The sequence below is a fragment of the Alosa sapidissima genome, chromosome 7, assembly GCF_018492685.1.
Source record: "Alosa sapidissima isolate fAloSap1 chromosome 7, fAloSap1.pri, whole genome shotgun sequence".
Taxonomy (NCBI): Eukaryota; Metazoa; Chordata; class Actinopteri; order Clupeiformes; family Clupeidae; genus Alosa; species Alosa sapidissima.
Genome location: NC_055963.1, coordinates 10397934 through 10420349, shown reverse-complemented (window position 1 = coordinate 10420349; position 22416 = coordinate 10397934). Strand labels below are relative to the sequence as shown.

General features: G+C 42.4%; 1 protein-coding gene across 6 annotated transcripts in view; it reads right to left on the bottom strand.

The window, feature by feature from the left end:
* Positions 1-156: 156 nt before the first annotated feature.
* uba1 (ubiquitin-like modifier activating enzyme 1) overlaps positions 157-22416 on the bottom strand; it is a 36126-nt gene continuing 13866 nt past the window's right edge. For 4 of the 6 annotated variants that reach the window (XM_042097743.1, XM_042097739.1, XM_042097738.1 and 1 more), the window contains exons 4-26: positions 21330-21498; positions 20402-20536; positions 19156-19262; positions 18740-18830; positions 16581-16713; positions 15891-15988; positions 15542-15688; positions 14786-14962; positions 10474-10581; positions 10288-10368; positions 9722-9874; positions 7114-7279; positions 6689-6885; positions 6359-6423; positions 5750-5945; positions 5138-5212; positions 4616-4805; positions 4146-4246; positions 3500-3592; positions 2795-2986; positions 2483-2584; positions 1995-2095; positions 157-1732 (exon numbers count right to left, since the gene is read on the bottom strand). In XM_042097743.1, coding sequence (XP_041953677.1) covers positions 1597-1732; positions 1995-2095; positions 2483-2584; positions 2795-2986; positions 3500-3592; positions 4146-4246; positions 4616-4805; positions 5138-5212; positions 5750-5945; positions 6359-6423; positions 6689-6885; positions 7114-7279; positions 9722-9874; positions 10288-10368; positions 10474-10581; positions 14786-14962; positions 15542-15688; positions 15891-15988; positions 16581-16713; positions 18740-18830; positions 19156-19262; positions 20402-20536; positions 21330-21498 — 3013 coding nt within the window. In that variant the 3' untranslated portion in view covers positions 157-1596. The remainder of the gene's footprint in view (positions 1733-1994; positions 2096-2482; positions 2585-2794; positions 2987-3499; positions 3593-4145; positions 4247-4615; positions 4806-5137; positions 5213-5749; positions 5946-6358; positions 6424-6688; positions 6886-7113; positions 7280-9721; positions 9875-10287; positions 10369-10473; positions 10582-14785; positions 14963-15541; positions 15689-15890; positions 15989-16580; positions 16714-18739; positions 18831-19155; positions 19263-20401; positions 20537-21329; positions 21499-22416) is intronic. The other 2 variants (XM_042097740.1, XM_042097744.1) reach the window with 1 other exon arrangement.

Here is a 22416-nt window from a genome sequence, read left to right as displayed (position 1 = left end):
ATGAGAATACAGCATTCTATACATTTCACACCAAGCATCTTGCGCCCTCTCCTGCTACAAGTCTTGCGGTTAACTGAATTCAGCACACTGTTAACTGACAAACCCTTGAATAATAACTCAAGGCATAAATAAATAAAAACACCCAAAGCATTGATGTTCTTTTAACAACTTTATTCACTATCACACTAAGTGCTCCCATTACAGAGTAAGTCACCACCTTAATTTTTTACTGTACTGTTTTGAGTTTTAACAAAATAGAAAGAATACAGAGTTTGTTCTACAAGGTGTGTGTGTGTGTGTGTGTGTGTGTGCCAGAACTCCGCACCCCCCTCCCCTCCCATTAAGAGAGAAAAAAAAAAAATCAAATAGAAAAAAAAAAAATCAAATAGAAATTGAACATAAAATAACATTTAAAAAAAAAAAAAAAAAAAAAAAAACCAACAACAAAATAGTGGAGGAAAAGTAGAGAAAATGCCATGTGCAAGTTCCAGCCCAGCTCTAAGCCCAAGAGAAGGCAACGAGGCCGAGGAGAATTCAGACTGGGTCGCGAGACGAGAGCGGAGGGGTGAGATGAACAGATCAGGTCACTCTGCACTGCCTCTGGATGGTGCACCTTTAAATTGCCCCTCGGGGGGGCAAGAAGGGGGGTCTTCATCTGACCAGAGGGGGGGAGGAGGTGTGTGTTGTTGGGATGGGGTGGGTTTGGGGGGAGTACTTTAAAGATTCCCAATCTGGTCCAGATAAGACAAATAAAGGCAGTGACATGGGCAAAAAAAATATTTATTTTTTCTTTAAGAAATTCTCATACATTTCAATTTTGCATTTTTCTTCTTTTCCAGTGCATCATTTTCTTTTTTGGCATCAGTCGATGGCTAACTGCACGTTATTAAGCACTCGGGGGCTCTGTTTAGAATGCAAGGGAAGAGGGAGCCTGAAAAAAAAAAATTCATCTGGAGATGGTGGGGGAGCGCTTAGATAGAGGCGTGGAGGAATACAGAAACCGCTTTCATTTTGTACATTTTCTTTCTTTCGTTTTTTTCTTTTTTTTTTTTAACAAGACAGGAGCCTTTCAGAGGGAAACTGTGCAGAACAGGAGTGCCAACGAGTCAACTGGGAGAGTCGTACATATAAAGCATTGCGTTAATATGACCAGAGTTTAAACAACAGCTACTGTCAAAGATTCAAAAAAATTACATGCTGCCCTCCCCCGATCCCACAAAACCCTGAACTCATTCAAACCCTGTGACTCCCTTACCAGCCAACCAGTTGATGCATTTATAAAAACCTCTGTGCCCCCCAATTTAATGAGTAACAGGGGGTGGAGATTGGTGCTCTAAGGGGGGGTTGTGGGGGAGGGGGAAACCCTTGTTATTAGAACAATAACCGATATTTATTTTTTCCTCAGCGAAGAAAAAAAAAGGGAGACTAACCCTCGAACTTTGATGGCACCCCCTCCCATCCCTCCATCCCCCAAAATTGTCGTTTGAGCTCTCCCAGCTATATCCATGCTGATTGGTTCTCTTTGTCTTGTGAATTCCCCGAGCTCCATTGACCCCCCCCCCCCTCCCCCACCCGTCCCGTCTCCATCAGGGCTGCTTAGCGAATGGTGTATCTGACGTAGGGCACCTCCACGTCCTCGTCCGTCTCGTCGTTGCAACAGAGCTCGAACACCAGTGCCTTCACATGCTTGCCCAGCTTCTTCTTGGACACCTTGGTCACAATCTCAGTCATGCTGTAAGCAAACAAGAGAGTGGACAGATCAAGTCAAAATTCAAGGTGAATATGAAGTCCAAAGAACACACCTTCAAGCTAAGCAAAGGAAACAACTTCTCAATATTACTTTTTTTTGTTGATAAAATTAGACTGGTGTCATGTGCTAACTTACATAAAAGTCTGCTTGGAACTTCAAGATGGCTCACTTTGATTATTTCCATCTAGCTCCTGAGTCATTGTCAGTGATTCTAGGATAGGGTGTCGCCATGTTGGATACTTACGGAAGGTCCAGCCTCTCTTTGAGCTTGGCAGCAGGCATGAAGAATGAGTAGAGCATGGAGACCCCCTGGGACAGCATGGTGATCTCGAGCTTGTGTTCATCCTGCTCAGGGGTCACAACACAAGAAACAATGAGAAATGTGCAACACTTCTTAAACACTTCTTTTAAACACAATACTACAATTGAACAACAAAAATATAAAATCTGCTGTCTTACCACATCTAAACATGCTAAATTAAAAACCATTAAGGGGCAGTTTCCCAGACATATATTCAAGGCAATTTCAATGAGAGAAAAAAAAGTTTTTAGTCTAGGTCTAGGACTAATACATGCACAGGAAACTGACCCATTAAGCTATTTCAGAAACAGAAACACTACCACCAAAAGAAAAGTAATATTTGAAAGGAAAATTATCAATCTCCCAAACAAGGCAGTCATTTAAAATGGTGTGCAGACTAATTCGACAACACCGTGAGTAAGCCGGTGTACCTTAAAGTAGGCGAGGAACTCTCTGAGGGTCATCTCCTCCCCACTGGGTTGCAGACCTTTGACCTCAAAGCGGTCCCACAGCGTCCAGTCAATCTCATAATACTGCCGAAGGAAAAGCACCGTTGTTGTTAGTCGTTGCTATGCATAGTCATATAAAAATGAGTCACAGCTACGTAGTTCATGCTATTAACACTACTTTCAATCATCTTAACTTATACAATACGATATGCAAATGAAGTAACAAGCGATGGTTATATCAGAGACAGCTGTGCATGCTCTGGGATGGAAAAGGCAAGGTATGGTTCCAGCTACCTTGTGTTTGGGTGCTGCGATGGGCTCGGAGAAGGCGAAGAAGGGCAGGGCGAGGTTCATGAAGCCGTTCTTGAAGGTCTCCAGCTTCTTGTGCTTCTGTACCACCTTCAGCAGCTCCAGACACACCAGGCCCACCACGGCTGCTGTCGTCGTGGCGATGGCTGGAATGATCTTTCCAGCGATGAGCTTGCTCTGCGGCCATGGAGAAACAGACAGATACATGTAGTTAGCAATCTGACACAAGGTGCCCAGATGACACCTGTACCATGTTATGCAAAAACACATGTAATGGCATCAATCCAAGTGTAATAGTGTATGTGATGCGATAGGCTAATACGGCAAACACTGGAAACAGTCTCGGACACTCCAGTAGGTGGCAGTGTTGCACCTTAATGCTAGTTTGAGAGCTACCGTATATAATCTATTTCAAAAGATGCAGTATGAAATCTTGAACATGGCAAAAAGAATTGTCCATGTCCAATATTAGTTATTCAGGCATTCCATTATATGGCAGCTTTAGGAAAAAGAATAAAGATATTGGGGTTTAGTGACCAAAGTTCTCACACTGTTCTGGGAGGGGGAAAAAAAAGAAAAAGAAAAGAACATGTTGTTCTCCTGCAATTCTATCTGTCGGGGGAATTAACTTCACAGCAACATCTATCAGCCTGATGCTGCCCGTCCTCTCCACTGCAGCTGGCTGCCTACCTTGTGTCTGTCTGCAGGAGGAATGTCATAGTTCTCTGCCCTTAGGTTGGACGCTGCTACGATGAAGTCCATGTGGAAGTTGGAGTCATCATCCTACAAAAAGAACAGAAACCGTTACTTACGAAAATAATGTGTCAACTACTAGAGTGTGGTGCCAAAACAAACAAACAAAAATAAAAACAGGTTTGATACTCAGTGAACACACCTGCTAAATACTACATCTGTATTAAAGCTTACACTGTATGTTGCTTTAGATAAAAGCATCTGCTAAATGAATACATGTAAAATGTTCAAATCCGATTATCAAGTGGAAAAGGCCTTGGCATTTTTTTATATCGACATCCTCAGAATCAGGTCATGTCAAATACGAGTTAAAAAAGCCACTTGTTTCCAGGAGTCACACAATCACATGTTCCTGCATCTTACAGAAAAATAACTTAAGGGCTTTTCGTTAACATACTAGTTTTAGTCTTTAGGTCACACATAAATCTTGAAGGAAATGTTGCTTTCCTAACACATTTTGCAAGACAGATTGTACATTGGAGTGTACTTGAAGAAAGCAGTGTCACACCTAAATCTGACTAATACACAGCTCATCCACTGCACATAATGCTTGGGCTCCCTACAGCAGAGAGTCTTCACGTACCTTCTCAAACTCGATGGGACAGAGCTTAAACTGGGACGCAGACTCAGCGGCAGGCAGCAGGGTCTTCAGCTCCTCTAACCTGGAATCATCTGAGGAAAACCCTAGCACATTCAGCCTCATTACACATCTCCGTTGTAAACAGCAACTGATGATCTTGTTTATGACACACATGCTGTAGGGTTATACTAGTAATCCCCCCCCTCCCCACAGAAATTATGTCACTGTCATGGTAGCAGCTGATCTGCAGTTTCCTAAAACTTGGTGGTAGACATGATGTAACCCAGGTCTAAAATAGATGAAACAGATTAAACCTAAAACCAATTAGTAATGAAAGCAAATCAGAATTGGGGGAAAAAAAAACAAAAAAACACAGATCCGAATTAAAACCTGACAGATGGTGCTCGGACAGCATTAGAGGTCCAGCCGTTTTGGCCCTCGGCCTCTTTGATAAGCCCTCGTCTATCACTCACCCACTGAGGCGTTGGAGTTCTGGAGCTCCTGGTCGGAGACGTGGATTTTGACCCCAGACTTGGGCGTGAACGTGGGCACTTTGATATCCTGCAGCAACCGGGCAACGTTGGCGCGGTCTCTGGAGACGGGCATGCCGTAGGACTGGGCAAGCAGGTTGGCTCCAGCCATGACGTAGTCCATGTGCAGCTCCTATGAGACAGCAGCAGACAGGCAAAGCAGTGCAAATCAGTTCACCGACTTCCAACACATCATCCACACAAACACGTTGGCTGCCTTGGACATTACTGTGTGGTTGGAGTGAATACCACAGTGATTTATATTAGCATGGTTGCGTTCATCACAACTAGGGATCAATTATACAAACACAACTTGGTTTAATTTACATGGATTGCTTGTAAAAGAACATTAAAAACAATGCATGGCACCTTATTAATAATCCTTCAAAGCACAGGAGTTTTAAAAAAAAGAGAAAGAAACAAGATATAACGTAGGAAATGTTTTCAAGTGTAAGTAACGCTTACGTTGTTGGTGTCGAACTCTAGTGGGTGAGGACACCTCTTTGGACCAGACCAGAATGGAGCACCTGAGCTGGTGAGCTGTCAAGAAAACGGCAAAGAATGTTCAATTAAATTCTATTATTTTTATTTTGGGCTAAAAACTCTCAAGTTGTTTTACAGTTAAGTGACCAAGTTCTCTCTGACAAAAGCTCCAGTGGATATTGTCAGGGTTTGCACATGCAAAATAAGTAGCTTGTCAACCCAATCATGCTTGAATAATTTTAGAGTAAAGACAAGCAGTTACACAAAAACATAAATTGCCTTTATACTGGTCTTCCTCAGACAGTACTATGATGTCTGGCTTAGAAGTGATATTAAAATAAAGCTTTCCCTGGGAAACATTGCATACTTATGACAAGGTAATTGTTTTAGCATCTACTAGAAATTGTCACACAAACACCTTACTGAAACTGAACTGTCCTGTAGTTGAACTATTATTAAGGCAAGATACCTCCAGCTTTGACCTCATTGGCATACACACTGAAAATCCAAATCAGTAACATTATGTTACTCTGGATGAAGCTGAATAACAAAGTTAGTGTCCTTTCAACCCTGCCAGATGTGCCGTTCTCTTACCTGGTCAGGTGGGAAGTTGTGCAACAGCTGGCGGATGTTGTTGTTGTACTGGCACTGCCAGTGGTTGCGTGCCCAGGTGATGCAGTCCTCCCAGTTGCGAGGGCAGTCTGTCACCAGGCTCTTGTAGACGGCCTCCAGGACCTCCAGGGGTTGGGCACCGGGCAGCTTCAGAGTGCGCTCCATGAACTTGGGGTCTCTGTGGACAGGGACGGTCATGAGGCCTGGACACACTTCCATCTGTGGGCTTATTGCCTGCTCTGTGTGGCATCCCTTGAGTTTTCTTTCCTCATTTACTAGGCAATAGGTCTGCATGACCTTAGTTTTGGCACCAGAATTCAGACGTTCAAAGATGTTGTTTGGTCTACATGTTTTAGCCCCAGGCTAATGTTTAGATATGTTGATGCTCTCCATGAACATCTACTGCAGTGTCTAGAATGACTTCTGGGCGTATTAGAGGAACGAGTTGAGTTTCTACTTGTTCTAATGAAGTGTTCTGAATGTAGTGTCAACTTGAGACCTTTTTCAGTTTTGTCAGTGACACCATACAATTGCGGCGGCTTGGCATTCAAATTTTAGAGATTCGATCAAGCAGAAAAGAGCTTAACTCACGTCAGGTACTGCATGGCGTTCTCTGCCGGCTGTTTGAAGAGTCCCTCAAACTCATCACGTGCCCACTGAAACCAAAAACGCTACTGATGAATACACAGGCATGTCTCAGTAGTTAATGTTGACAACATACTATACCCAATTTACATCAGTAATATCTATTTATAGGCAGTGTTTAACATCTAAGACAATTATCAGTAATATTATTCAGAAATTATGATTTTCAATGATTCAGAATCACTATAGCAGGACATCACTACTGTGCATTGTTGTACACTAGGCTCTATGGCCTGTCCCTGCATAGTTCAGACACTGTGTGTAGGTATTAGTCACCTGCAGTGTGTGTTCGATGGCGTTGGGAAAGTTCTTGAGTGTGCAGATGGGGATGGACTTCTCTGGCGGGTCCTGGCTGGAGCTGTAGGATTCTGTGATGAAGGGGATGACCACCTGTACGTTCCCTTTGGTGCCCAGAGTGCCCGACTCGAGCAGGGGCTTACGGTAGTACACACACCTGCGGTCCATGTACATACCTGGGGGGGCGGGGGGGGGGGGGGGGGGGGGGGGGCGGAGATAAGGACAAATGAATGGAAATGCACGGAGGGAAATGGAGAGCAAAGAAAAAAAGAAAAAAGTTAACCTTCAATGCCGTTGGCACAAACATGCCATATGGCCCAAGAATAAACACCAATTACAAACAGTAACATCAGCCTTAAACTAGTTCTAGTTATGTCACCCCCCCCCCCCCTCCATATGCTTACGGGCATCGACGTTGTCCAAAGCGTTGGCCACACCGTCGAGGCTCTCAAAGAAGTCGTCGTCGTAGACCCTCTCTGTGTCAGGTCCGACCCGGTTCTGGTGGCCAGTGATGCGTACAGACGGGTTCATCTGCTTCACGGCAGCTGCGGCTGTCTCACTCTTCATTTTCTGTTCAATGAACAGACACATGGCGTCAACCCACAAGACAATCCGGGCTGCTGCTGAACTCACTTGGACTGACTACTGAATACACTGTGATTCATCACAGTCATCACTTCAAGTTCTACAGGAAAAATAACACATTTGTACATGACAAGTTCTATTGAGTGTGAATTAAGGTTGGGTACCGAACACTACACTAATTAGGTCGGTATTATTACCGAGTTTACGTGAAATCAAACGGTGCCAAATTTCAGCAATTTCGTGTGCATCAGGAGCGGAGTGCACCAGCTGAGCTCATGCCTGAGTGTAACGTTAGCCTATGTCTGTCTCAAAAGCGAAAGTTATTATGGCTATTAAGCGAACCTTAATATGCCCCATTTAAATCTGCATACGTTGCGGAGGAGCGGGCATAAATTATGAATCAGAATAGTACCCCTGGTAAGAACTTAAAATAATAGTGACATTTGACAGAGCTATGGAATGCACCCATCTTTCTGAATCATGAGTGAGCTGAATCCATTCAAAACTGTAAAACAAGACTTTAAAACAGTTCAAAGCATATGTGACAGGAACACAGCGTTTTAATGCTATTAAAATGTATCGTGGCCACGCTAGATGGAAATGATGTCTTAATAGCATTAATAATATCTAGGCTATTTGCCAACTACTCGCTGTAATGTTAGATTTGTCGTGACAGTTGCTATAGGGAAAGAAACCACATGCTTTCGCTCCGCTGTGCCATGCTGACTAGAAGCGGTTAGCAGATAAGAGGGTCGTAAAATATATGCAAGAGCAGAGGAGTACCATGTTCAATAGCCCGAGAGTTCATGTATCAACAGCTGCAGAAATTAGCACAACACCTGCAGCCAGCATCAAAGTCAACAGCACTAATGGCTCTCAAGTCTCATGCATTGACTGTGTGAGACATGTGTCTTTGCTTCCCCCGATGTAATGCTACGATTTGATTATGAAATACAACATGAACTAAAGACGGAATCCGTTCATTTTGTAGGCTACAGTTAGCTGCTTAGCCTACACATGCAGATAGCCTGATAGGCTATGCGTAGCCTTTTAAGGTGGGACAATGCTCTGCATTAAAACGAGCTAAGTTCAAATTCACGTTGGCATAGAATTTTTATTTGTCAAAGAATATCCAAACCGAAAATGTTTTCAATGTATAAATTGAGTAAATTGCAACTTCAATTAAATGTTGTAGTTGTTACAAACAAGGTGTTACAGATTCAGTAAGGATAAGGTACCAAAATCAAACCAAACCGTTGAATACCGACACCAAACCTCCGCAAAGCACCGATATCGGTTCAAATGTGATAGGTACCCAACCTTAGTGTAACCACACAACCTCAGCAAGAACGAACAGCAAAAAGGAAATACTGCCCTTTACACATACATGACATGTTGTGTCTAAGGTTTTCAATTTCGCAACCAGGTGGTGAAGCAGCACCATAAAGACTATGTGTTCTTATTTCCTCATATCAGTCACCCTGTAATGCAGCTTAGCCAGTTTGCCTTGTGTGTAATCCGTGTGTGTTTACAAATTACTGTGTGTTCACAATTAAACACACTGGACAAGACAGGTGAGAAACTAAAATAGACCCCTTCTCTGGCAAGGACCAGTGCAGCAAGAAGTGAAAGTAGAACTGCTTTATGAGAAGTGCGGTTGAGGAGAAGTAGGTCGTGTGCATTTCTGCTGCAACTACTAACAGGCTACTTCAAGAGTGGAAAACAACACTATGGATTGGTGACTGTGGACTGAAAATTTCTTCTGGAGGTTTTAAATAACAAATATATTTTAGAAGTTACTTGGCTACCAAAGAAATCAGTTGGTACAGACACTGGCTTCTAGTGCTGGGCGGTATGACCAAAAATGTATATCACGGTATTTTTCAAAATTCTTACGGTTTCACGGTATATGACGGTATTTTTTTTCCATGCATAATCAGATGTTCACAGCATTTTCTACAGGTTGAGAGAGGAATTGCTGCAGTACATTGACTAAGGATGGTCTATTTTACTGTCATGATGTAGAATAACTCCACACTAGTGGTAATGCAGTTTTGCATGGCCCCAAAAAATTATGCTGTTTACAAAGAGCCACTCATGATTCTAATGAAGAATCTAATCAGAATGCAAAGACAATTGCAGTCAAAATACAGAACTTTTACTGTGCAAATTTCATCTACATCTTGTATAAAACCAATACAAAAAGTAGTGCAACTTGCAATAATTATACTTTTTTGAAAATGATACAATTTAAAATAAAACCTCTCTGTTAATATGCTTACTCTGTCAAATAGGCCTATCAGAAATGTATTGTTATTGTGTGGTTTACATGACGTTAGTGGTAGGCTAACGTTAACTTCATGTGGATGTGGATGTCTTGTTAGCCTGCCATAAGCTTCAGTTCAGTTCGAGATCTCTAAATCTCACCGTGACATCCCAGGGTCTGAAGAGGAACTGGCGGTTTAGGTTGGACTTCTCGATGGTGTCCATGTCTGTGACGATGATCTCACCCTCCCCACTAGCCAGGCCCATCATGGCAAAGTTCTTTAGCAGCTCACAGCCAATGGCTCCAGCTCCAACCTGGTGACAGCAGAAAACAGCAATTTAACATATACATGTAAACACCTGCTAAATTAAGCATTAACTAAACAATGTTCATGCCGAAAAAGATATAAAGAAAGGCCAGATGTCCATGTGGCTGTAGGCTGTTACAAAGGATTGTTGGTAGAAAACGGCCACTTGAACACCACAAGTCAGCTCATATCTCAGAGCATTAACGGTAAACTTAATGATTCCTGATGAGGTGAGATAAACTCGACAAGATCTTTTATCCGGTGATAAAGGTTTTACATCAGAGGTCAGATGAAATCGGACTCAAAGCTAAAGCTCCCTTCCCCCCACATGTGATACACCTACAGATGAACTACCCATTAATTGTAACACCTTCCACTGCACTATTCATTATTCAGCAAAGGAAATGGGACACCCCTTACCAGAAAGTAGCGCTGCTTGGAGAGCAACTCCTGAATTTTGGTTCCAAATACAGCAACCTGTCCATCATACCGACAATTCCTCTGAAAAAATAAAATAGAAAATACTTCAGACATCTTAAATACTTCCTTTACCTAGATAGAGTGGGAGAATTTATTTCTATTCTATTGAATTTCCAGGTGACTTACAGGTGCACACTCCTCCTCAGTGGGAGTGACTCCCTCGGCCTCAGGCAGGCACTCCAGAGCATCATAGTACAACCACTGCATGACGGGCATGAACTTCCCAGTACAGGCCTGCAGGAGCCCAACACAATGCATGTTAATGGGAGAACACAACCAGATTAGAGTGGCTATGTTCCATATATCCCACAGATATCGCTTCAGCAGGGGAGTTTTGAACATTCTAATAAAAGAATGTGTTCATTTAACAACATAACTCTAAAATTCCATGTTACATTCAATGGATCAAAACATTCTTCAGAATATTCATTCTAAATCATTTTAATCACACCGGTGTAACAATAACTTCCTGAAGAGATATTGAAGACTTATTATGACCGCCGCGCAGCGAAGCGGCGGTCATATAGGTTTAGTCAGATTTCTTTTTTTCTTTTTCGCATGCCCAAATTTCCGTCAATGATTCCCGGGACACTGAAAGACCGGGGTACACGAAACTTGGTGGGCATGTAACCCCACATGGATAGCATGGAACCATCATTTTTCGTTTTGATCTGTAGCCCCCCCGCTGGACTGGACCCCCCGAAAGGAGGGTAGGCCAGACACAGTTTTCTGTGAATATCTCGAAAACCGTAGGGTTTAGGAGGACCATTTTTTTTTTGTATGTTGATCTCAAGGGGCCATGTCAACCCATTCCATAACCACTCATTTCATGTATAGCGCCACCTAGTTAAACACAAAAAAGTAAAAATGAGGTGTTGTAATTGAAGGTATCTGTGACCTAACATAGTCAAAACTGCACGAAATTGGAAGTGTAGGATCATTATGACACCCTCTGTATGCACGCCAAGTTTTGTGGAATTCCATTCATGGGGGGCCACACAATAAATTAATTTATGTTACTATACACCAACTGGCCTGTAGGTGGCCGGAGACAGTTTTCTGTGAATATCTCGAGAACCGTAGGGCCTAGGAGGTCCACCTTTTTTATGTATGTTGGTCTTAAGGGGGCATGTCAACCCATCCCATTACCACTTATTTCATGTATAGCGCCACCTAGTTAAAAATTAAAAAGCAAAAAATTAGGTGTTTTCATCACAATATCTCTGGCTGACATGGTCAAAACTGCACGAAATTAAAAGTGTAGGATCATTATGACACCCTCCGAATGCATGCCAAGTTTTGTGTACTTTCGTTCATGGGGGGCCTTACAATAAAATAATTTATGTGTACATTTAGTGACGTACACCAACAAGGATTCCCGGGACACTGAAAGACCGGGGTACACAAAACTTGGTGGGCATGTACCCCCACATGGATAGCATGGAACCTTCATTCTTCGTTTTGATCTGTAGCCCCCCCCCCCCCCGCTGGACTGGACCCCCCGAAAGGAGGGTAGGGCAGACACAGTTCTCTGTGAATATCTTGAGAACTGTAGGGCCTAGGATGACCAATTTTTTCCGTATGTTTGCCTCCAGGGGTCATGTTAACCCATTCCATGTGCACACATGTGCATAAACAGATACACACACACACACACATACATTTACAGTAATCATACGTATGACACACTCACACAGTAGACATATGTACGCATGCATGCACATGCACAAACACACAAGCACGCACATACACATACACACACACACACACACAAGCACGCACATACACATACACACACACACACACACCCACACACATAAACATAAATTTGTACACGCACACATGCACACAATTCAAGAATTTTTCCCGTCATCTACTCCCTGAATTTTTGGTCATTGATACTCGGGACACCGAACCACCGGGGTACATGAAATTTGGTGGGTATGTACCCCCCCGAACCGCAAAAAACAAAAACACAGTTTTTCCTAAATAACTACCTGAACCGTGGCACTGAGGATGAAGAATCTTTTATGGTATGTTGGTCTCAAGGGCCCACATCAACCTGGCTCATAATCACTTATTTGTGATTTGCACCCCCACCCCTCGGTAAAAAATGAAAATGTAATATTATTCTGCTTTAATCGCCCCCATCTTCAGTTAAGATGTTCAGAACTGCACCAAATTTTATTGCCAAGTTTCGTAGAATTTCATCCATGGGGGGGGGGTCTAAAAAAATTAGGTTATGTGGCACAGGCACCCACATACTATCAGTATTAGAACGGCCGATACATAATTACAAATTCAGTAGGATTAAAAGAAAGCCAAAATAAATATTCATCATCATCATCATCATCATGGCTGCATTTTCAGTATTGGCGAGAAGTAGTCGTTTGTCCACTAGATGGCGCATCGTTGCAGTGAGACGTAATTTTGTTGGAAGTTAAAAGTTGGTTGGAAAAAACAATGGACGCTTCCTATAAGGACTGTAATTTACCGCAGCGAACATCTAATAAGGATAGGACGATGTTCACATGAAGTGTAATTCCCATTTCTTCTTGAAGCCGAAATAAATCTGAGGAGGTTTATCGGACATGCTTGGTTTTTACTGCAGGTACGTTAATCTTGTAATATCAATAAGGACCTAGGTAATGTTACCGTTAGCGTTGGTTGAGTGATGGAGGCATTTGATTGATTGCATTTGTAGAAAACTATAAATGCGGTTATACCAAGCAAATGTATAGCAGCACTGTTTGTATCTTTCGACTGTCATTTATTGCACGTGCTACAAAATCATTCTGTGCAATGGAAGATTTACCAACGTTACACCGGTCTGATACAGTTTTGCCTATACATGCGTGAGACTGAGACGCCTGTTTATTTTGTTTTAAGTGCGTGCAGGGTGTGAGAGGGGAATCGATGTGCTTTGATTACAGCTTGGTAGATGTAGTCTGTGAAATAAAAAAGCACGTGTGTGTGAAGTATCCAAACAATGACACCTTCATTTCATTGGCTGCTTTAGCAAAACACCTTAAGCTACTGTGTAGTGGGTCCCATTTAGAAGTGGCTACTTCATTCGCGCTTTCCTTGACTCATGGAGCTGCGTGAATGTTATTACAACTTTTCCGCTTGATACTGTAAGGCGTAAGCCTTTGGTTTCCAAAGGAGATTTTATTTGTGTCGCCAACATAGCCTATTGACAATTTATGTTGTAAATAGGCCTACCTTATAATCCTACCTGTAGCTTAGGGAAGCTAACAGCTTTCTATTAGGATCTAGTTTGTTAGTTACCGTTTTGTCATAACTCCCTGATGCATTTTTGCATTTAGAATAGCCAGAGCGTGTATATCTCAATCGGAAAATTAAACAATATCGGGTGCCTATGGACTAGGCTGTGTGAACCCAGCCTGATCTGCCCGCTATTAATTTTTTGATTGCTTAAAAGATTGAGCTTGGTCTGATGAAAGCCAGACTAGCCATGGACCTCAGTTAAACAATGCAAGTGAACATGAATCAGCCTATATTTGCACGAACAATAACGGACAAAAGCTCTTCAACTTTGGCCCGTTAAAATGTGTATGAACAGTCTAGCGACGCATTTCATCAAGGCCCATTTGGACATGTCGGTTATTTGCACCACTGGTTAGATGTAAAACAGCATTTCATTTCAGCTACTGTTACTTAATTTGTGCATTAACAATAACGTTTCAGACTACTGTTACTTAATTTGTGCATTGACAATAAAGTATTACATGAACTAAAGATGACTAAAATCTTATGTAGAAGAAGAAACATTCACAAAAAATCCATCCATTCAAAAATGACCTTTGTTTTTGATAGCTGTTGAAAACGGCATGGAACTGACAGAGATGTTTTTGTTTATAAATACATACAAAATAAATAAATAAGTAAATAAACAACATTATGCTGATACCTTTTGCCTTTCCCAAATACAATGTAGCCTACAGGTGTAAGTGACCTTTCATCAATCCAGTTGCAATGGATGAACTGTGATGAACTGCCCTACTTGTGATTGTTTAGAGATTTTAAAGGTTTTATAACAATGCTACATCTTCTTTGGCTATTCTACAATCTATTCACCTTTTCAGCACCAGTAGGCTACTTTCTGTGCAGCCGCACACACACACTCAGGCATGCCAAACAAGCATACACAAAAGTTTCAAGAGTGGGGGATGGAGTAAAATATGGAGACAAATTGAAGTGTGATTTATTTTTCGCGGAACGGATGTACAGGACTGAGCGGCGGTCATATTTTGTACCGCTATGCGGTACATCTAGTTTGCAAGCCAATTAGGGCCAATTTGTCTGGTATCTCTCGCACACTGACTACAACTCACACACACACACACACACACACACACACCCTTTTCAACACCTCGCACTTAGAAAGCTGCAGCAGTGGGCCAGCAGTTGCACTCACCTTCATGACTTCCTGGGCAGCCAGTCCACCGATGAAGGCGTTGATGGGCGCCAGGTCTCCAGCGGACACCAAGGCCAGCTTCTTCAGGAGCGCCTCGTCAAGCTGATCCTGCTTGGCAGAGCCAGTCTGAGCGGCGTTCACCTCTCCAGCCAGAGCCACCAGCTCGTCTGCGTCCGCCTGCCCACAAACACACACCGAAGGTTTTCAAATGAAGCTCAAGTCAGAGTGGGAGCAAGGGGAGATGACTGGTTATTTTCTTTTATTAGGTTATGCGTTCTGTATATAACTAGGTTTTTAGCAAATGTGTTATTGGTCTCTAAGTTTACGGACTGTAAGCTAGTTCATGTCCATGATGCTTCGACATGATACCTGAACAACTACGTAACTGCAATTCATCAAGACATTATTTAGTTGATTTATTTATATGGTACAGAGATATTATACTATTTATAATAATAATATACTTATTTATTTTTTTAAGTAAGACATCTCTACCAATCACCTACAGATCACAGAAAATGACAGGCAGAAACTGAGATTCTGCTCGCTTCTTTTATGACAGCGCTTCTTCTGTCAAGTAAAGGACAGAACTAGATAAAGTGATCAAAAGGCATTTTGTATATCCAAACCCCTCTGGATAAAAGAAACGGATATGATTGTAAACACCCTACTATATGTTTCAGAGATGTTGATTCATCCTGACCCCTGCATGTCTGATCCCTATGCTATTGGACCTAAAGGCAGCAGGAGACTTGCCTGGTTCCAGGGCTTGGGTAGCCGGCTGTGTTTCTTCTCGTAGGCGTGCAGAGCTTGGAAGCCCACATGCAGCTGCCCTGGACGGTCAAACTTGGCAAAGTCTGTCAGCATGAACTCTGGCTCGGCCATGGAGGACGACAGCGATTTCTGCAGAGGCAACAAAAAATAAGATTTCCAGTTGTCATTTCTGACGAGTCATTCTCCATTTTGGGAGTCCGTGTCAGGAGAAGCTCATTTGTTCAGGTGCCGTCTCATCACTCCAAATCACAGAGAGATGAGACACCGACCTCGTTTTGGGAATTGGACATCGTAATGAGAACAGGAAAGAGGGGGAGGGGTTGTGACTCACAAAGGAAATCTTCTTGGGCATCTTGACCTGGGAGACAATGCCACCCCGTACGTAGTCACTGAAGGAGGTTGTGTCACAGATGCTGAAAGTGTAGGGCCCTGGAAGAGAAGAGCATTATTAATAAAAGTGGGTTTGTGAAAAGCAGATCAGACAGTAAAGGCCTATTCACACCAAGAATGATAACTATAACCATAACGATAAAAGCGTTTCTCCTTGTGTTAATGAATGTGACTTAAAATTTGATGGGTTCTGATTGGCTATTCTATACGTTCTGAAAATCGCTCTGAAAGTGATCCCCAACAATATCGTTCTTCATGTCGTTATCGTTATAGTTTATGTGTGAACGTCATCATTCATAATAACGAGAACAATATTTATTTATAATTATTGTTATCGTTCTTGGTGTGAATGGGCCTTAAGCATCGGAATGACTGCATATTCAGGTATGCCTTTGCAGCATTACATCTGCCCAAACATAGCATATTAACTACAGCTGAGAATAGGGATGTCAAAGATAAAGTCCCAATGTAGCTGATGGCTGTTCTAACAGTTACAAAGGAGTGCATCGGTGTTCAACTTTCAAATGGCTGCTTTGATTTTGTAAGATGATCCTTTGTGGTTTGGAGAAAAAAAACTGTCACCACAGCAGCTCGATGCAGGTGAGACTGAGCACACCTGTTTCAGACTTACCAAGGGCTTTGATTTCTATTGGCTGGCAGCCGTTGAGTTCAGTCATGCCCTGGACTTCTGTGAAGGTAACGTGATCGCCACTTTCAAATCCGTGACGAGCCTCATCGAGACAAGTCACCACACCAGCGGAGTCCTAAAAAAACAAGATAGAACTGTTAATGGCAAAGGGACCTCAGAAGGCCTACTGCAATAGAATGATACTGTTATGTTCTTATGCTCTTATGTTCTGCCAGGTGTGTGCGGGCCAAGACATTCTGACCCAAGGTCAGTCTTTGCTTCCTGACAGATGTCATCTGTATTTGTAAAATGTTCTTACCAGGGACTCTTTCTTATTGACCTCTTTTCTCTATTGACCTCTTTTCTCTAGTATATACAGTGGGTACCCGTTAAGTTTGGACGGGTTCCTTCATGAATCACGCACCCCATTTTCTCAGCAGAAATGGCACAAACTGCAGTTGACACAAACAACCGAAACTAACATTTCGATGTGTCGATGTTTTTGACTAACGAACATCGAAACGTTAGTCAAAGTTTAATAATGTTCTGCACCTTTTACTAAAGAATAAAGAAAATTAAGAAGACATCTGAGCTGCACCGGCGTCTCTCCTTCTCTAACACTTTTTGGCTTTGGCTAAATATTTCTAAAATCATTTGAGTTTCACTAGTCACATGTTTTAACAAGCAACACTTGTTATTGAACTAATAACAGACGTGTCGAAAATTGACTTTATTTTCCATACGGAGAAATAACATATGCAGAGTCTAACCAAGGTCAATCTTGCCAAAAAAGCCCTCAAACCTGAAAACACATGAGGCAAAAGTGCAAAACATCACAAAACTAACTAAACTAACACGCGCATATTTTTGTATTGGCTCTGCTCCTGCCTAGATTCGAACTCAGAACTGCCTGAAAGTTGCAGACCTGTTCTGGAAATACGTGCATTAACCCAGTGTTTCTCAAAGTGTGGTCTGGGACCACTGGTGGTCCGCAAGCTATCCCAAGTGTTCCGCGAGCAGACGTGGTAAAATATGATATAGATGAGTTGTTTGCAATATTGAACCAACTTGTATGTAAATCCAAACAGTTCTGCAACACTGTCTATGTAAGATATGCCAGTTTAAATCATATGAATCCTGACACAATAAGCAAAATGAAAATACAATAAGCAAGGTGGTTCAGTGAGTAGGCCTATTGTGCTGATATACTGTTGAAGTAGGTCTAATCTATTTTTTTTTTAGCTAGGTGGTCCATGCATTTTTTATTGGTTAAGTGGTCCTCCATCTGAAAAAGTTTGAGAAACACTGCATTAATCCACTCGACCGTCAGACAACGCTATCTGCTTCGAGTAGGCCTATTGGGTAGGACTGTAGCCTACACTGGTTGCTGTGGCACAGTCTTGAGTGACCGAATTCGTTTTTCTTTGTCATATGAATGCTGTCATTTTGTTAACATTACTGTTAAGGAGATGCTGTAGGCAAAGTCTATATTTTAACCTCGTTAGTGTAGTAAAAAAAAATCAGAACTATTCACAAGGTTTCTGGGCAGCATATTTATGTTCTGTTAGCAAGCGAACTTCTCATGACTACCGACAAAGTAGCCTACTGCCAGCTGACGAAGCTCTCATTTTAAAACATTACAGAGATGAGAGACAGACACTGTACAATCAAGAAATCTTGCCACTGAATCCAAAACTATGTTTAACATTATGTACAAGGCTTAGGCTACAGTGGACTAGCATGTTGCAGGGGCTGCTAAAAACACAGAGAAACGCACTGAAAACTCGGCCAATCACAGCCCTTGCTGTCGAATGCGCCATCTGGTTCGACCATGGAACTCCACAGCGGACTATGCTGCCCCCAAGCGGCTGCAGTTGTACTTACATTTCACCATTCACCATGATCGTGAATGAAGTGTCAATTTTTAACTGGGACCCACTGTACTGGACGCCCTATCGCCCCATCACCCTTTCAAACAGGGCTATTTGAGAATTCACCTGCATGCTGTCCAACAGCTTACTGTGAGCATAGTACTGAGGAGGAAGTAACAGCAATAAAAGATGACAGAAGTGACTGCACGACCACAATGCATCAGTAACAATGAGCAGGCTAGCCCTGTATTGCACTGCTCTACACTAAGGCATGAGTGGTGAGTCACTGACCTTGGTGATCATAGAGATCATGGCGCTGAGAGGCTCTTCACCATTGGTGTCAAAAACCATCATCTCGTCCCCAAAATCACAGAACAGCTGCCTGCAAGACAAGACAAAACAGATTCACAACCTGGGCTTCCAACAGAGAGAAACTACTAATGTCAAAAATATCAGTCAAAAACGTTTGAACCAAGATGCTGCCATCTAAACAAAATTTGTCATGCTCAAGTTCTGAGTACTTTGCCTTAAGAACCCCAATAACAAAGGGGTGAGAACTCAATTTTAATCTTTTATTTGGTCATAAAACTTTCATAAAAATGAAGTTACACAATGGCTGAGAGTCAAAACAGGCCCAAGCCCAGTGTTATGTTGTGGCCTTGCTGCCCAATGGGCTGAGGGTGTAGTGAAGCGGCTAGCCCTCTTACCCGAACAGGCCACGCGTGTCTGCGATTATCAGCTTGACACCCTTGCTGTGGCAGAAGTCCCCGAAGCGCATCTGCTCCTCCAGACTGGAGTTGGTCAGCACAACCACCTGCACGGGAAAAAACAGCCATTAAACTGCTATCTTCACGGAGAACAAAGCCACAACATGGAAAACAAAAAGAAAGGGCCAACGTAATTACAAAGACTTTAGGGACACTGCACTGTTTGTTTGTTTTTTAGTGAAAACATCTGTTTCTAGATGCAGCCACGCTGCCTTTTTCAAATCTGGTTTTTCAAGTGTGCAGTTTCTTCCTTTTTACTTTATAACACATCCGTGACCAGCACTCGGCTGAGAAGTATTCAGTGTGCATTACTACCTCTTCCCCCCAAAAAAAGCGTCCTTTTAGAACATACTTTTATTTGTCCCATGATGCTCTTAAGTGAGCATTGGAAATACTGTATGGTATGTATGTAAGACTACTGTTAAGTCTTCTGGAGGTGTTGTGGGCCTAATTTAACGTGTTCGTAAAAATGTAGTATAAAAAAAAGAGACCAGAGTTCCAGTCACAGAGAAGAAGTACAATCAAGATGGAAGTTTAATTTGGCTGTATACAGAACAGGCACACACGAAGCACAAGGCACTACAGCATATGTCCCTCTGACTTCACACAGAACTATCCAGAGATTAAATACATATTAGATCGTGGCAAAGCATAGATAATTATAGTGACAGTGGCAGTCAGAAGACGTACAGGCTACCGTAATCACTGACGTACATGGCGTTTGACGCCAAGTACAAATATAATACAAAGAAGTTAAGTAGGAGCATACTTTAGTGTCAAAGTGACCTATTAAATTAAATAATTAAATTAGGCTTATGAACATGGAAACAAAGACAGCCTGAGCCTGTCAGTTTTTGCACTACAACACTTTTTTTTTTTCCACACACACACACACACACACAATACTATTTATTTATTATTTATTTTTGAGGAGCAACAAAAACACAATAATTGTATTCTTATACCCGTATAATGAGATGTAATAAAGACAATCTTTGAATGAAGGTGCCTGCTTGATAACCCCAGTGAAATGCTCTTGAAGGCTTTTCTTTTTTGCCCACAAAGGTTGCTTTGCTAATGATTTTGTTTTTGACGGTAAATAGGCTTAGCTGTTGATTGGCCACTGTGTGAAATCTCCTATCTACAGCACTCGGAATCTAACATCAACATATTTTAAATGGTGTACCTGGAACTGGGTGAGATAGTCGTTGGTGAGGGTTCCGGTGTAAGAGGCCACAGGCACGTAGCTGTTAAGCTCGGCAAGCCTGAGCTGGCTGACGTCGGCACGGTTCTTCCCCAGGTCCTCTTCACGCAGGTAGAACTGAAGCCAGACAACAGAGAACATACATGAACACACACATACACGTCAACGGCTTGAACTTTAACCAATGCCACAGCACAGCTCTCTAAGGGCTCATTATAACAAAGCTGAATAAGACAACACTACACAGCATGTACCATAGTCATGTGTACCTCTAGTGGGTAAAGTAGGTCAAATGCAAACCTAGTCATACATCACCAATTGATGCTGTACACTGACAGCTCATTTTAAAGTTTCCTGGAGCTCTTGGCCATTAGATACATTACATTCGAGTTTACCCTGCAGATACAACTTGCTTTTTAGCGTTTTAAGGTCTTCTCACAATCAAATCGTTCACAGGAATTTCTCAAGGTGCAAACATAGGGCTTGGCAATATGGTCGAAAAAGGAATCTTTCAGTTTTCAGGTGGGAGTGCCACCAGATGACAGAATTACAGTTTACATGTTCTAAAGCATTTGGCAGACAGTAAGTGTAGGCTGTTTATAACAATTAGTTATGAATGTGTCATCAACCACCAGCAAGTAAATACACCAACATTGCTCTACCACAAGGATGGTTTGGTTCCACTTTGGTTCCTACAAATCTGCGGTTTACTGGCAGCTTTAAAACACCACAACATTGAAAGCGGGAAGTAACTCGTCAACCAACAAGAGTTAAATCGTAAATTAACGGTAACTCCAGAGAAGTGCTGATATTGGAGTGACGGCAGAGTTAACTTGATACAACACCCTGTCCTTGTGCAACAGGCCATGAAGCAACAGCAGTGCAAGAGATGTTGTTTGTGTCCCCTGACCTGAGAGGAGAGGTCGCGCCACTCAGCCACCCCCTGGTCGTGCAGGGTGACGCTCTTGACTCCGGCCAGGATGACATTCTTGGCGATCTCGACACCAAGGCCACGCATTCCTGAGATCAGGACATTGGAGGTCTGCATGCGCTTCATGGCCTCATGGCCCAACACGTACCTGAGGAGGCAGACGGAGGAGGAGTCACACACACACACATTCACACACTTCATCCTAAACATGTCGACTAGACAGGTACTACCTGCTCCTCTGTGGCACACACACGAAAAAAAAAAAAAAAGACAAAATTAATCACAAACACACACAGAAAGAGACATTCACACACAGATTCACACACACACACACACACAGAGCTCATCTCAAGCTGACTAGGCAGCATGCTGATTAGGCAGGGACAACTCACAATATCTTATAAACACACAAACACATCTTAACACAACCCTGCAGACAGAACAGGAAGGATGCCACTGAACGTTTCTTAAAAGACAGCATTACCATGTCAAACACTGCTTTTGTCTCTGAACTCGACAAAACGCACCAGCTCAGTTAAGGAGCATTTCATTCAACTATTTAGTTATTCACATTAGCCTTTGCTATACTGATAAAGTATGCCTATTTGCTTCACCTTTTGTCGATCTAGATGGCTCAAACTGCACGTATTCTTCATCAAATGAACTCGTTATGTCTATATTTTTGTCCAATATCGCTAACTTTAACAACAACTTATGCTACGTTGCTACACCAATCTCAACGTCTTTCTGACAGAAGTTAAAAGTTTCAACTAGCCCACCTGTGACATCAATAAGCATCTCTCCTCGCCGGGCTCACATTCCAGCTGACATTTCGGACGCATACTATATAGTCACACAGACAGGGAGGCTATTCCAGCGCAAGCGTTCTGTTCATGTTGCATTCGCAGCAACATTTAGCTTCCACTGTTTAATAGGCTAAATGCATAGGGGCTGCATTCACATAATCATTGCTGGATCAGACAAGTTTTTAATTGGGCTATTGTCTTACAACGCATCAAGATGTGTCTGTGCGTGATTTGTAAACTCAGTTGTAACCCCCCCCCCC